Source organism: Carassius gibelio, chromosome B18 (genome assembly GCF_023724105.1).
Source record: "Carassius gibelio isolate Cgi1373 ecotype wild population from Czech Republic chromosome B18, carGib1.2-hapl.c, whole genome shotgun sequence".
NCBI classification, from domain to species: Eukaryota; Metazoa; Chordata; class Actinopteri; order Cypriniformes; family Cyprinidae; genus Carassius; species Carassius gibelio.
In genome coordinates, this window is record NC_068413.1 from 815,210 (window position 1) to 832,709 (window position 17,500).

General features: G+C 35.0%; 1 protein-coding gene across 1 annotated transcript in view; it reads right to left on the minus strand.

The window, feature by feature from the left end:
* Window positions 1–17,500, minus strand: part of LOC127977073 (AT-rich interactive domain-containing protein 3B) — a 29,403-nt gene that overhangs the window by 7,930 nt on the left and 3,973 nt on the right. The window contains exons 3-5 of the mRNA XM_052581761.1: window positions 15,337–15,786; window positions 5,947–6,021; window positions 5,144–5,216 (exon numbers count right to left, since the gene is read on the minus strand). Coding sequence (XP_052437721.1) covers window positions 5,144–5,216; window positions 5,947–6,021; window positions 15,337–15,786 — 598 coding nt within the window. The remainder of the gene's footprint in view (window positions 1–5,143; window positions 5,217–5,946; window positions 6,022–15,336; window positions 15,787–17,500) is intronic.

Sequence of the window (17,500 nt, forward strand, 5' to 3'; positions counted from 1 at the left end):
ATAACATGTTTGTAAAGCTTTAAATGTTAACTGTTAAAAAGCAATGTTATCAGCTTTTACGACTAAACATTTGCAAACAATCTTGTACTGGAGAATCTGCACAAATAAAATTCTTAGGGGCCGTTCACATATCGCACCTAAAAACGCGTGGAAAACGCTAGTCGCGCCGCTTTCTCCTTCTTTCCAAAGCGCTCGGGCAGAAGCGCCCCTGAGGCATCTGCCTTTGCTAAGCAACCATGACGTGCTCTCTCCATGACGTGCCCTCTCCATGAAGACCCGGAAATTTCAGCAAAGGATAAATGGATGCGGTGTGGACGCGCCTGGAAAAACGGGCGCATCGCACCGCGTGCGTGTCGCGACCGCGTCGCTTCCATTATGAGCGTGCATACTGCGCGCCTACATAGGAAATAACGAACTTGAGCACGCAAAAGACACGATATGTGAACGGCCCCTTAAACAGTTCAGTAGTGCAGACTTAACAGGTTACTCTTCATTTTGAAGGCTCAAAGTAAAGTACTCCCACTTCCCGCTGAATGCTGCAGAGACGCTGTTCGGGAAGCACGTGACATAAAACGAGGCCAGCTATTGGCTATTCGCTACTTCACCTGCTGTACTGGCTGAGTAAAACCTCCGGTGGCTCATTACTGCCACACTTTGGTCACCGCAGATTTGAAATATGCACGAAATGAGCCGCTCATGGCAAATAAAATTTATTTAACGACGAATCGATTACTAAATTAGTTGACAACTATTTTAATAATCGATTTTAATCGATTAAATCGATTCGTTGTTTCAGCTCTACTTTGATCTCTTATAGAAACAACTCACATGACGGCTTTATGATCTCACTCTACAGAGCAAAACATAAAATAGAAATGCAAGAATGTGCAATGAAAAACAGTCAAAGTTTAAAGGTGGTGACATGCACACATGACAACAGAAGAGCTGTCAGACTGAAACTCGGCATTCTGGGAGAAACACGCGTGTGATTAGAGCAGCCGGCGTGTTTCAGATCACCTCATCTGACCAGCAACACAACATCAAACAATTAGAGCGAGCACAGGGGTCAGAGGTCAGCCTGAGGTTATTGATGGCCGGTCAGCAGGAAGCCAAGCTTTTATAGATACAAGCGCACACAGAGACTAGAGAACGAAACAACCCTGAGTGATTAATACTGACTGCAGCTACAGCACAGAAACACTGCACTTCAGTTTGGGGTTTCTTCTGTTCATCAGAACTGCATTTATTTGATCAAAAATACTGTAATAAATATGAAACAACGACAAATATGAAAAAGCAACATATATGAGAGGAACAATACACTTAAATATATTTTTAAAGGTAAACTAAATAATTAATAAATATGAAACTATAGTAAACTATATATTTACAATATAACATAATATATCAAATTTTCTTTATATATACAATTAATTCCTCATTCATTCATTGACCCAGATGACAAACACTCAAAGGTGAAGAGCTCTTGATCTGTTCTTCAGTCAGATGTCCACATTAAATCAGGCTGATTCTGGTGACGGATGTGTGTGAATAATTCAGAGACACAGAGGAAATGAAGTGTGAGGTTTCACTGACGCTCCGCTCTTCATGCACTGATGCAGGTTGCTCTTATTTTTAATGTCAGGTCAGGGACATAAAAGGGAACAGTCAATGATCTGCTATATTTAGTGTGGCTCGTGCCACATGACAGATGTATTCATATAGAGAGACAGCAGCACATACCTGCAGTGTGTTTACATGCACCGAGAACAGAGGTGATGAAGCATGCATGTGTTAGTACAGCAAACACTCATAAAGAGACCGACCTGATCATGCCTCCTCCAACCTTCACACATTTCCATATGCGCACAGAAACATGCCATAAATCACAGAGAAGACAAATCCTGCCAGGAATCATTTACCTTCTCTGCATCAAACGAGTCGCATTTGTTTAGGAGAAGTGAAGGAACCTTCACCTGTCTGATGTTTATAGGTGCTTATATTTTATATGATATGTTAACTTAAATTTGACTAGACCAGTGCATGATTTGATCAATAATTTGACAAGTTTACAGCAAAAATGTTGCACCACCAATTATAGACATTTATTAGTTAACACTGTAAAAATGAGAAAAAAACAACAACAACTAATTGTTACTTAAACTTTAAATTAAACCAAAAATCTTTTTAGACTGAATCAATTATAAACTAAAACAGGGTTATTAGAGTTAATTAAAACCATAAATAATTTTACTTTTATATCATTAATTTAAATAAAATATTAAATATATGGTTTTCATTTTTTATTATTATTTTTTTTCAGCTATTTGCCAAGGCAACATTTCTCATTTTCATTTATTTTAACTTGATGTCCTTAAAAAAAAAAAAAAAAAAAAAAAAAAAAAAAAATATATATATATATATATATATATATATAAATATATGACAAATTATTATTATTTTTTTATAAAATCAAATGAACACTGAAACATTCAAAACATTAATACAAATTGTATTTGCATCTCAGTAAAACTAAAAACACTGATGAAATGAAATCAACAGAGTCTAAACAACACTGGATGCCACTTTCACTGTTTGGACCAAAACAAACATCAAGGCACTTTCAGAAAACTGTGGTTTGTGTTCCACAGAAGAATGGAGGCAATTCTACTGAGCTGAAGTGAGCACAGATGAGGGTTTGAGTCCTGAAGACGGGTCACCTGCACAGATAACACTGAGAGGAGAGCAGGACGCTCAAAAGACTGGACGCCGCAGAAAGTGAGACGCTAGTTTAAGTGTAACTAGAGTCTGTGTGGTCCTCCGAGGAAGCAGAAGAGATCGGGATCTGATCAACACCTCCTCGAAACACGAGAGGAACGGAGTAATATACAGCTAGAATCAGATCAGATCTGAGACGGATTTATTCTGGAGCAGAAACACTGGTGCTTTCACAGACCTGCGGTGAAGAGAGGTCACAGAGGTCACACAGATCCTGTCAGAGGTCAAATAAAGGAAAGCAACCCCAGCCGTAATCAATGAGGAACCACAGACTCAGATCAACTGCGGTTTGTAACTGATATGAAAACAATCCTGTTGAACTAGTTTAAGTGAATCATTATTGGGGACTATTATATTATAGAAACTGGCAGGAATACTTTACTTAAAGCTTTGAAACATAATGCATAGTAAAAGTAGTTTTAATGCATTAATTATATCTTATAATGCATGAATAACTGCAACCACAGTTATAATATATTATAATACTCAATGTTCCACCTGTAGGAAGTATAATGCATTAAAACATGACTTCTAATATTCAAATATTATAATGCATTTTGCCTTTGGGTACAATTATGTATGATTAGATATAATGTATTACAATGTATATTATGACTGCTTTTATAATGCATTATACTGTAACTAAAGCCTTTGATGAAAGTAACATTCTATAAGTGTTACATTTTGACAAAAACCAAGTAAACAAAGAGTTTTCCCACTTTCTCTAGAATCGAAATGTTTCCATTTGAACTTAATCTGTCAAAGATAATTGGATAAGATAAATGTGATAACTATGAAAAAAACATGCAATTAATCAGATTGAAATGTTTGAATTGAGCTTTAGCTTAAGCTGTTGTCAAGTCTGAAAAAAAAGTGAAGAGAGATTAAACAGGAAGTGCAAAACAGGGTGAAGGACAGAGACAGGAAGAGGGCGGGAGAGAAATGATAAGTGCCTTTCAGCTTCACCGTATAATTTAAAACCCATCCAGAATGTTATTCTGGAGCGAAAACAAAACCTCAAGTTATAATCAAAGATAAATATATAGATCCTAAGAATAAAGGTCTTTGATTCAGCAGCAGATGGGATCCGGGCCCTGCCCTGTTTCTGTCTCTCATAAATCACTGCTTGTTTTTCTGTTCGTCTTTTCTTCCTGGTGTTCATCTCTTCCTCGGCTCCATCAGACAGTAGTTGTGTGTTTCTGAGGTTCATTAAACCATCGCTGCAAACCCACTTTATCAGGTTTCAGAGGCCCCTGAGACCCCGAATACAGCTCCACACACAGAAGAAGAAACAACATCTTATTTCAGCACAGCGTCCTGCACATCGTCTGCTAGAAAGACACAACCGGACACTGAAATACTAGCTCAGCCTGAATAGAATAAATATATAAATAAAGAATTAAATCAGTCTGGTGCCATTCAGAGATCTTTGCCTTTTTAATTCTTCAGAGCACAAATATTAATGTTTAGAAATTAATGGAGTCAAAAAAACAAAACAAAAAAACGACAAAAATTGACTTTGAGGGAACCAAAATACACCTTAACATTTCTTTTAAATATTTTCTCGTGTGTTGCAAAAAAATGGTGAAAAAAAGAGCAAAAAGAATTAATATATACTGAATATTGACAAAACTAGGAAATATATATAAATGTTAAATATATTCAAAGTTAGGAAAATTTTTTTTTGAGAAATTTACTGAAAATCTGGAATCTGAGGGAGCAAAAAAATCTAAATATTGAGAAAATCATCTTTAAAGTTGTTCAGATGTAGTTCTTAATGCATATTACTAATCAAACATTAAGTTCTGATATATTTACAGTAGGAGATTTACTAAATATCTTCATGAACATGATCTTCACTTAATATCCTAATGATTTTTGGCATAAAAGGGAAATGTATAATTTTGGATTTCGTGCTACTGAAAATTTTTGTAGAAACTGTGATACTTTTTTTTAATTGTTCAGGATTCACAGATGAATAGAAAGTTCAGAAGAACAGCAGAATCTTTTGCTACATTATGAATGTCTTCACTGATACTTTTGATCAGTTTAATGCACTGTGGCAGAATAAATGTATCTTTCTCTTTCAGAATGTGTCTTTCCATGATTCTGATTCTGTTCCATGCTGATATGAAGCACAGCTGTGTGTGAACTATTCTGTGTTTAAACACTTGTGTGTGAACTTGCTGCAGGTCACACAGTTCTTACACTAGCATAACACACACACACACACACACACACACGCACACACACACACGCACACACACACACACACACACACACGCACACACACACACCCTGTCAGAGCATAAACTCGCTCCTCTCTCAGATTGAAATCATGTGAATTCAGATGAATCTCTCTCACCTCGTTTCATCATGAAGGTGAAAAGGTCGTCCAGAAACTCCTTCCTGTGCGGGTCACTGTCCAGCTCATATAACTATCAGACACACACACACATCAACATTTTACACAAAATCAACATCTTCATACTCAATCATGTCGGAATCAATTCACTTAACAAATTAAATAGATCAATTAAAACCCATGTTACTATTTCACTCGTAAATTGCTAGAAAATTTCACAAATAATCACAGTTGATATGACATTTGAGCAGAAAGACTGAAATGGTAGTTTCTTACCAAACACACTCCAATAATCTGTTCTATTTACAACTGAAAAATATATTTTTACAGAGTTTACATACAGAATTTAGTAAATTATTCAATAATAAAATTCATCGAAATTGCACCGTTAAATAAATAAATTAAATTAGTCCATTTATACTCAATAAAACAAATGTCTGGATTCACTTTGAGAAAACTTTTATGCAAAAAAAAAGAAAAAAGCAAGCAATTTTTTTTAAAGCAGAAAAACCAAAATAATATTTTTTTTTGTGTGTGTGAAACGTACAATAACCTTTGGATCATTTACAATCTCAAAACAGTGTTTTTTAGTTTGTTGTTAGTGCACACACACTGATTCCAGTAAATGATATAATGATTTTTATAAAACTGCACCTTTAAATTAAACGAATGAATTAAGTAACACAATTAATAATCAAATTGTGAAGTAGAAAAATTTATTTAAAATAATGTTGTTATATTTACAACTTTTTACAGTGCACACAAACATCTATACAGATCATGTTAAATGTGGATAAACTCACCTTGGCGAAATCTCTGGACACTTCCCCTCTTCCACGAGCAACATCCCCATCATCTGACCAAGATACACCTCTATTCTGCACACACACACACACACACACACACACACACACACACACACACACACACACACACACACACACACACACACACAAACTCTTAGTATGTGAATGCAAGCACAGTTCATCTGAAGCGACTAACGGTCTGAGTGCCAGCGACTCCTGAGTAAGTTCAGTCCATGCGGCTCCATTTACAACACACAGGGGTCAAGGAGGACATTGCTACAGAGAGCAAAGGATCATGGGAGAATGGGTTGTCAGTCTGATAAAAGCAGTTCAAGCAGCACTCAATGAAACTGCTTAAATAATGCCTGTTTCCAGACAGGTTTCCAAACACTGCAGGACTATAATCACAGTAAAACTAGACTTACTGTCAGCTTTAATGACCTTTTCAAGGCTTCAATATTAAACAAAAAATATATGCAATAAATAAAAACATTTTCTGAAATGAAATTTAGAATAATAATATATTCATAAAAATTCAGATTTTACCCTGTTACTGGATGCTTTGAGCTCTGCGTCCCTATAATATAAAATCATCAAGCATTAAACGACTGTAAAAACCATTAAGTGTCAGAGTTTGATGATTCAAGCAAAGCAAAGCAATAAATGCTCTGAATCATAAATGCGTTCTTTCATACTGCTTTTATTTGATCCTAAAATGCAAGCTGATCCTGGTGGTCTCCTGACGGCTGGATCTAAATCCGTTATCAGGTTTACAGTAAGCAGCGGGTTAATCACGTTACCGCTGACGGCTAGATAAGAGTCAGAAATAACTCTGATCTCTGAAGCTCGGACACGTTTCACTGGGTCTCCTCTCGCTTGCGTTCCACGTCTCTCTAAACGTCCCTTCGGGGGGAAACACACGCTTGTCTGTGTTCACTGAGTTTGCATCGACACATCCGTGAATCTCTAAATCTCTTGTGGAACACATCATGCGAATAATATCTGACTTGATGCAACCAGCACTTCCAAAAAAGCCTGATCTGATGATGTGATGCATAAAAATAATACTAAAGTTGACTTTGAGCAAATAAAGCATTGACTAGATTTCAAACGGGAGTATTCTGTGCATCACCCTAATGTTTAGGGTTTATGTAATGCTTTCTGCAGGCTTGATGAGGGATGAGGCTTTTAAAAGAGCTTTTAAAGACCAGGTAGAGAACATTTAAGTATATTAAGGCATTCTCAAATACTACTGTTTGTCAAGATTTATATATATATATATATTTTTATGTTGATTTGAAGCGTCAGTTTTTCAATTATTATTGACTACAGTCAAACCTGAATACAAAAAGCATTTTTTAAATAAAAAACATTAAATTTCTATAAATATTAAACAAAAATAAACAGGAATGCTTTATCAGAGTTGAATCCTTCTTGGTCTGATCGGATTTTAACCCCTTATTTCAGTTTTCTGGCTCATTTTGGCTACATGGTTACAGTCACACCAATTCATTTGAGTGTGTATAGTTGTGTGTGTGTGTGTTTAAGTGAGTGTGTGTGTGTCTGTTTTGCACTCCTTATGTTTTAGAGTTTATTAACCCCTTCCTCACTGTCCACCTTTTCACTAAATTGTAGCTGAATTATTGATTTTATTTTACATAGTTGCTTTGTTACAGTGAAGCTTTATTTTTAAATATTCAAAAAGTAAACTTCTTCTGTCCGAAGTGATATATCTGCGCTCTGAGCGATGGAGAACCAGCCAGACAGATCAGATTTTCTACATGAATCTAAGAGATTACATTACCAACCCTGAAATCAAATAAGGTGAACACAATTGGTAAAGCAAATGAGTTTGTTCTCATTTCCATCCGGTAAAACAAGATAAGCCCTGAATTTGCATAACTAGTATTGAAACGTGATATATTTGTAGCCAGCTGTCTGCGGCTGTCAGCGAGCCTTCGGTTATTTCTGGTGAGGAGAAACACATTCAGAAGTGTTTCTGGTGATTCAACACAAGACCGACGGCACGAGAACAGCTTTGTCCTGACTGTGTCTGAAACACAACCCACAAACTATCACTATTAAAGACGGGAGCCAAGCAGGTCTCGACCAATCACCTTCCATTCGTTTTCAATTGTAGGAAAACTTCTATTCAATAAAATGACTAAATAAAAAGACTCATAATACAGAGGTTGCTATGATGATAAATTTGCATGCCCATTCTGATAATTAACATCTAATAAATACAGTAAAAAAAAAAAAAATTAAATTTATAAATAAAAATGCATATTTATTTTATTTGTTTAATCTTACTTAAAATAATAAATTATATATATTTAATGTGTATTTAAGAAATATTTAATATAAATTGTAATATATATATACTGACAACTGCAAGGTCAGAAAAAAAAGAGAATTATAATAGATGTTGCAATTAACTTTTTTATATATATGTATTTATTCTGTAGAGGAAACAAGCTTTCACAGGAACTAAATGTTTCTGTAGATTCAGACTTCAATAATTGCATTGAACAACTCACTGAATACTTCAACAAGAAACAGAAGACAAAACTCACTCTATCACGAGCATAAAGTAATGAAATAATGAGAAAATCAGTCAAATAAATCACTAAATGAGACATCTCAGGTTCACTGAGAAAATCTCCTGCTGTCTTCAAGCTCTGTTAACATCTACTATGAGTTTATGAGCCATAATCAAATGCATCTTAAACCTCAGTGACAAAACACACGTGAAGTTTTTTTAGCACTGGTACATCCAAATGAAGAGCACATGACGCACATTAGAAATGCAACAGAAGCTGTGTGTGTTTTATCATTGTCACGCTGCCTTCAGAGTTATGAAGTGAAGCATTTAATGGAAATCTCAGCTGTTATGCATCATGCACAATAATAGATAATAGCAGAAAAAACTGTAATCATTCATGCAAACCACATTTTTCTTCAGAAAATAGTTTTCAGTTCCTGCACTCTAAAGGTTTTCTGTCACTCGTTGGATCACGTTGGCACAAAGCCAGACCTGCCTTCACTGCATTATCTTCCAGGAAAGAGAGTGTGTTTGAGGTCAAGCCGAGGTCACAGACAGGTTTCTGCACATCACATCTCCTCACGCTTCGACTGAAACACTCAATCACATCAACATACGGACGGAGAGTTAGATTACATCAGTCTGATGCTAGCTCCTTCTGAGCAGCAAACTACAGCTGTACATGTTTGGCATGAGAAAATACATGCTCCTCTGTTTCTATATGGTCTATTGGTTTAATAGAGATTCATTGGAAATTAATGGGGTTTTGGGACAAAAATGTGCAAAAAAAAAAAAAAATCAAGAATGATAAAAATGCTGCTGCACAATTAAACTGTATCTATTACGGTTGATGCAATTAAAGTGAAATATGACCTTTACATTTATTACATTTAGGTTTATTTTTACCCATTTTAACCGATCACAAATGCTTCAAGCTTATGAATGCAATTCAGTCACAGGCGTTTCGATTAGTCACCGGTGAAAATTAACTTTTTTAGCTATTTATGTGTAGCTAGAACACAATTTTTAAAATTCTATTAAAACATATATATATATATATATATATATATATATATATATATATATATATATATATATATATATATATATATATATATATATATATATATATATACTTATGAATTAACATTTTTGCATTTAATGGAATATCATTTTTTTGTCAGCCTCAAACGTCATGAGTTCCTTTATTTATAATGTACTTTTAATAATAGACTTTATGTAGGCATTATTTGCATGATGCATTTGTTATGCAAATACATGAACATCATCTTCATCATCAGGTGTGTATTTGTAGAAATAGACAACAATACATTGTATGGGTCACAATTATACATTTCTCTTTTATGCCAAAAATCATTAGGATATTAAGTAAAGATCATGTTCATGAAGATATTTAGTAAATCTCCTACTGTAAATATCAAAACTTAATTTTTGATTATTAATATGCATTGCTAAGAACTTCATCTGAACAACTTTAAAGATGTTAGGGTTAGGAAAACGTGTTTTTTCTCCTGTTTTATTGTAAATGTTTTAGAACAGTGTCTTAAGTCTCTTTAGCTCGAGAGAGAACAGAAGGAGCGACGATCCTCCGATGGGAATCTGTCACGTCTGAGGACTTCACTGTGTAATTCCGATGGGAATGTTTGATCTGGGTGGAGCCGAGCTTCCAGACCCCTCCCCCAGGTTCAGGAACACTATTCCTGGATCTGAGGAATCTTCAACACGAGTCCACAAACACAACAGTTTGTGCTCAGTTCAGCTGCTTCTGCAGTATTTAGCATACTGTGCTTACGTCTTGTGGAAGATTCATGGAATGATGCACTATATTCACAGAAATATGATGAAAACTGCTCTGGAAACACACAACACTCTTATCGCTGAATGAACGGAAGCAACATAATCTATAATATGCATGTTATTTGTTTTCTTTTCTTAACTCATTACTTGATTAGACATAAAATAAATATTTGTAAGCTACTCACAACACACTATATTTATTAATATTATTTTCTTGACTGTTTCATACAAAACTGAATTAAAATTAGCCACCTGTATGATTTTGTTTTACTCACAAACCACAATATTTATTATTGTTTATTAAATATTATTTTTTCTTGGCTTATTTATTATTATTATTATTTTAATATGCATGTAAAAAGATTACAGGCCTCTTCCCACAATACTGTTATTAAAAACTTTACGCTCAAACTACAATATTCAATACTCATTTTTTATTTGTCTTTCCTATACATATTATTTTACACGACTGACAAAAGGTTACAGTTGTTTTAAAATACAAAAATACTATTATTATTTTCTAACCTTTATCTGAATATGGCAACATAATATCACGCTCTACAATATTTCTATGAATAAATCTCTGCCGGACACTATCAGCCAATCACTGTGTGCATAGTTAATGAGCATGCTGACATCATCCATAGTAATGAGATAAACCCCGCCCCTTCCTCTGAGCTTAAGTCTTCAGTACAGGTTTGTCTCCACAGCTTTGTGTGAACAGGTTTAAGAGAAACTCTTCCTGCTGTTTAGAAGAACTCTTAGCGGTGAGATCAAATGTTTTGTGAATACAGTCCCAAACGTGCTTAAACATTAGCCACATTCAAAATCTGAAAACCATGCACCAGCAAATGTAACGATCCAAAAACATGCATTAAGATTCTGTCTTTAGTTCCTCGCCTTCAGTTCATTTCATTCGTGGAGCATGAAGAATGAATGTTGGGACTCAAACATGTTGACCGTCAGTGTTTGGACCAAAAACAGAGACGTTTCTCAGAATATGTTCTTTGTATCTGCTTCATGCAGGTTTCAAGAGAACACAACGTCTTCTTGTAACTTGCTACAGTCTATTAAAAAGAGGTGCTTTCTGATGAATCCCTTCACTTTTGGATAAAAAATCTGGGCATTGTTCAACATCTCGGTTGATATTTCACTGAAACTGAGAAAACTGCATTTGACATAAAAATACATAAATAACTAGAGTACATTTTCTATTCAAGTATGCAAACTCTTCAAAATAAAAATATATAAGCCTAATTTAAAAAAAAAAGTATAAAATACTAATTTCATTTATAAAATAAAAAAATGCATATTCTTTATAATATTATATAAGAAAATTATATATATATATATATATATATGTGTGTGTGTGTGTGTGTGTGTGTGTGTGTGTGTGTGTGCTTCTCATAAACAATAAGTGGATATGGATATATATATATCCTGAAAATTAAATGCATCAGTTTCCACAAAAATATTGTGCAGCACAACTGTTTTCAACACTGATAATAATCAGAAATGTTTCTTGAGCATGATATTTTCATGATTTCTGAAGATCATGTGACACTGAATGATGGAGGAATGATGCTGAAAATACAGCGGAGCATCACAGAAATACATTACACTTTAACACAGATTCACACAGAAAACAGATGATTTAAATTGCAATGATATTTCACAATTTTCCTGTATTTTTAATAATAATAAAAAAGTCTCCAGGTCAATCAGTCAAGCATCTGAACCTCTGAATGAGACACATGATCTCGTCTGATGGCTTCAGGAAGGACTTTACAGCAGCACTGTCATTAAAACTCACAGAGATGGCATTAAAACGTATCTCAACCTTCTTCCTCCAAACACACGACCTGAGAGATCTGTGATGAGGAGTCATTATATCCTGCAGGACGACAGAAGACAGAAGGACTTCACTCACAGGGTTCAGGAATTATCCCAAACACACTTCCTCCTTCAGATCACAATCTCTCTGCTGTCTTTGAGTTAGACTCAGTGTGTCTATATCAGAGACACAACTTGTGCACAAAGTGAGATCTTCCACAGTGAAAGAACCACTGCAGATGCAAACTGCTTTTAGTCAAAGGAGGATTTTAAGAGTTACTCTACAATTCATCTTCCATGCATTTTGTAAATTGTTAAGCACATATGAATTCAGCCAGGAAATATTACTCATTTAGTTGGTTCATTTCCACGACAGATTATAATGTCTAGAAAAACCAACTCAAAATTGCAAGAAAAAAGGAATTGTGAGATACAAACTTAAAATGTGCAAGAGATCAGTTAGACTCCTAATGAGCATCATTTGCTCTTCACTTCATGCAATCGTTCTGAAAAGCTCCTCATATATCTCAAGACATGACAAAGCAAGAAATATTCAATCGTTCAATGCATCTGATTAAACTGAAGCACACTGCATCATAACTCTGAGGACGCATGAGTCTGTCTGCGCTCAGGATGATCTGTTTCCACACAGCTGCTCTATATCGGGACGGTGTCTCTATAAATAAGAAGCTCCAGGCCTTTAATCACATCAGCGGCTCTTGATGAGGAGCTCCTGAAACACAGACTCACTGCAGTCACTGGCCTTTCATTCATGACCCTCCTCTGATTTTTGCCATTAATTCTGATTAACTGCTTTTCTTCCTGTCACTTGCAGTGTAAGCATCACACATTATTTTTTTTCTTTTTCCTTTTACAATATTATTATTACAATAATATATATATATATATATATATATATATATATATATATACACACAACAATATTTTTATATGATAAATAAGTCCATATTATTTACTTTAATGATGTGAAAATAATATAATATAATATAATATAATATAATATAATATAATATAATATAATATAATATAATATAATATAATATAATATAATATAATATAATAGATTTTTGGCATTAAAACTTTTAATTTTCCCTGATTTGGGTGACAAAATGTGATTAAAATTAAGTGTTTTAATATTTTATATACTATTACAGATTTGTTAATGCTTTGATTTAACTTTAATATTTTTATTTTCTATTTTCCTGTTAATTTTACTTTTAAGGTTCTAGCAGTTTTGTTGACTTTTTGCCACAATTGTTTTGTTGTTTTTACATTTCTTCATATTTTTTTATTTTTATTTAGTTATTTCAGTACATCAAGTTTTCAACATTTTATTTCAGTAAACATTTTATTTTATTTGAAGTAAGATTATTATTATTTTTTTGTTAACTACTCTGCCAAATTTATTGCATTTTCCCAAGTAATTGTGATTATATCAAATAAGCACAACCAGACAGTGAACTAATAACTGCACCAGGCCTAGTCTTATTGCATTCGATTCATTAGTGCATGTTATTCAGAAAAAGATGAAATGTGACATTATGAAAGTAAAATGGGTTCAAACAGCATTGCATGATGATGTTAATGGTGCTTTCACATTATAATAAGCATCTGATGTACAGGAATGCATTGCAATAGAAGTTCAGGTTTCAGATTCAGCTGCGTGTGAGATGATGATGTTCATAACGCAGCATTCCTTCAGAATCAATAAACTTCCACCATGCAGCTACTGTACACACACATGCACAAACACTCCCACGCGTTCGCTGACATATTTGGGCCAAATGTCTGTATGCACGGAGCTCAAACACAGACCGAAACCTGCAGAACCATAGGAAGACGACCGACTGAGCCATCAAAACATGCCGAGCTTCTTAAACATGATCAAACAAATATATCAACAAGCCCCTGCTTCTGAATGAGATGATGGATTCACAGTTTCGGACCTCTCAAAGCATCCCTGGCATGTTACAAAAGCTTCCACTTCTCTCACTTGACCATTTTTACAGCATGGACGATTAAGTGGCAGAATGTTTCTGTTTCTATTGATAATAGATCATATTTAATTTATACAATAGTGCATTTAACAAACATGCATGTGCTTCGGAGTGTCTTGCAAAAGTCATGTTTGTCTTGTTTTCTGGTTCAAGTATCTAGAAATATTTTACAGATGCACATACTTTTACTTAACATAGATTTAGAAGCAAAATGACTTAACATATTGATTATGGTTTAAAAAAATAAAATAAAAAAATATAGAAATAAAGTGAGTTCATGCTTGAAACTAGTAAAATATCTGCAAATGGAGACAGAAAAATAAAGCTTTTCCCCTTTTAGTTAAGTAGTTTTTCTTCTGACCTTATTGACAGATATTTTCTTGTTTTAAACATTTATTTCAATATTTTTTCTTTTTTTAAACAAACTCACTTCAATTTTTTAGATTTCTTACTTGCAGAAAACAAGACTTGAGAAGCAAAATTATTTAATTACGTGAAAAATGAAGTAAGTTTTTGGTTAAAACAAGCCAAAATATCTATAAATGGGGTCAGAAATATAATCTTGTTTATCTTTTTGAATATTGTTTTATTTTTCTTGATTTAATTATAAACTCAATTCATTTTGATACACGTGTCAGTAAACAAGACTTCATCTCTTCTGTCATTCCGCTTCTGCAGTAAACGTGTCTTGATTTAAGAATGATTACAAATGTGATCCTGCACCACAAAAATAGGTCCATTTTTATAAATTGAGATTCATACATCATCTGAATCTGAATCAATAATCTCTCCATCGATGTGTGGTTTATTAGGATCAGACGATATCTGTCTGAGATACAACTATGTGTAAATCTGGAATCTGAGGGAGCCAAAAAAATCGAAATATTGAGAAAATCATCTTTAAAGTTGTTCAGATGAAGTTCTTAGCAATACATATTACTAATCAAACATTAAGTTTTGTTATATTTACGGTATGAAATTTACTAAATATCTTCATGGAACATGATCTTTACTTAATATCCTCATGATTTTTGGCATAAAAGAGAAATGTATAATTGTTGTCTATTTCTACAAATATACGTCTGTGTTACTGATGACTGATTTTGTGCTGCAGGGTCACATGTCAGAAACACAGCTGTAAGGAAGAAAGCAGAATTTAACTCAAGCTCTTACTGTTTTAAAGTGATCCTCGTAGCTCCAGTGCGCTTGGCCGTTAGGAGGAGACACAGACGGTCGCCCGACGGGTGAGAGATCGTCTTCGGGCTCCTGTTTGACCCTGACAGCAGGAGACGGCGCTCCATGGACATCTGCGGTGGCCCCGGGGCCCGAGAAGCTCCCGAAGGGCCGCTCATCTTCCTCACTACCTTCATCGCCCTCCATCGTCCCATCATCATCATCCGAGTCCCGGTCGTGTTCGGAGTCCAAACTGCTCTGATTAGAGACACGTGATGGATGACTGGGTCCCCTGCTCATGAAGCCGGCCCCTGAAGCCCGAGCGGCGAGCTGCTGCACGTACATGATGTGAGCTTCACGCAGCCGGATCTCCTTCTGCTCCGTCTCCATCATCTGCTCCAGCTTCAGTCCTGCAGAGCCGCTGTGGAGGAACCCTCCCGAACCAGCCTCCTGAGACACGGGACACACACATCCGTCAGCTTCACACTCAACACTACACGTGCACAAGAAAACATATGGCACTTCCTCCAGTGAAAAAGTGCTTCATCTGCTGTTGTCTCTCACAGATTAGTTTAGATCTGTTTAAACACTGCTTGATCTGTGCAGATTTCTCTCCTGATTCAGACCAGAACACTTTTTCACTGGAGGAAGTGTTATTATGGATTATAGACTCTATGTGTTTGAGTTAAAATCATCTTAATGCTGGATGTGTTTCAGGTTTTGTCTTCTCCAGATGTTCACTGATGGACTGGAGTGCTGTGGATTATTGGGATGTTTTTATCAGACTCTCATTCTGACGGCACCCATTCACTGCAGAGCATCCATTGATGAGACACTGATGCAATGCTACATTTTGAAGCATCACGTAGTTGATCAGTGTTTTATTTTCACTGCAAGTAACAAACTAAAGTACTATAAAAGAGCAATTTAAAATCATTTTTCTTTTTGGTGCATTCAGGGTTGTCTCTATTAAACATTTCTCTGAATGTGTCTTCTGAGTAGCTAAACCCTACATGATCTCAGATGTTGTGGCAACATGATAAGGTGTTTGCAGAAGCGTCACATCCAGTGATCATGTGCAGATCATGTGCATGCATCTTTGTTTAGCAAACATCAACATTCGGCTGTTGTTACAAATTCTGCTGATGTCACCATCTCAATGTTTACTGCAGGAAAGACTGATGCTTTTAGAAACAGTTAGAAGCAAATCATTCAATAAATATATTTTTCTTACACGTATAGCTACAGATGCACTGCTAAAAATGCATATGCATGCCAATAAATTGTCCTGGTTGTTGCACACATTAATCGGCATGGTAATTAATACTTAAATAGGTTTTTAATGACTGAGAACAGGTGGATAACGGCTCATTTAGACACAGAGAATATAAACAAAGAACCTGCACTTCAATCAGCCACATGTAGAAATGAACCTTTTCATCTCTCTCTTTTTTTTCAGAAAGATGCATATTAAACACCAGGACTGAAAACAAATCAGAAGTGTTTTGCAAAACACAAAAAATGTGAAGCACATCCAACTAGAAACTGTTAAGACTGTAAACTCATTGTGTTTTTAAAGCCTCAGGTTTAACAGGACAGACGGGTTAAATAACCAGCGTTTATTCTATAAAATCCCTTTAAGACCACACACATAGTGGCCTTTCTGCACCAAAACAAGCTTGATTCAATCGCTCAGATGTACTGATCAGTTTGGTAACACTTTATTTTAAGGTCTCCTTGTTACATGTTACATTTATTTACTATAATAATAATAATCAATTATGCACAATTGCATGCCAAAAAAAACAAAAAACTAAATCAAACCCTTACCATATGGTAAGTACATAATATCACTCAGTAGTTAAAGTTATAAGCAGACTGTGACAAGGACACCTTAAAATAAGTAAAACAGTCATGCATGAGAATCATGTGGTTTGAGGGAATAAAACTAAACACAGTTGAACGCTGGATCAAAGCTGAGGCTCCTAATGAAAGCAGTGTGTGTGTGTGTGTGTGTGTGTGTGTGTGTGTGTGTCAACATGATGATAGTAAAACTTGAAACCACCACCACTGTGGCTTCCCAAGATAAAAACATCTTAATAAAGGGACTAAAGAATGAAACTCTTAACATGACAGAAGGTGTCTGTGGGTTTAAAGGATGGGA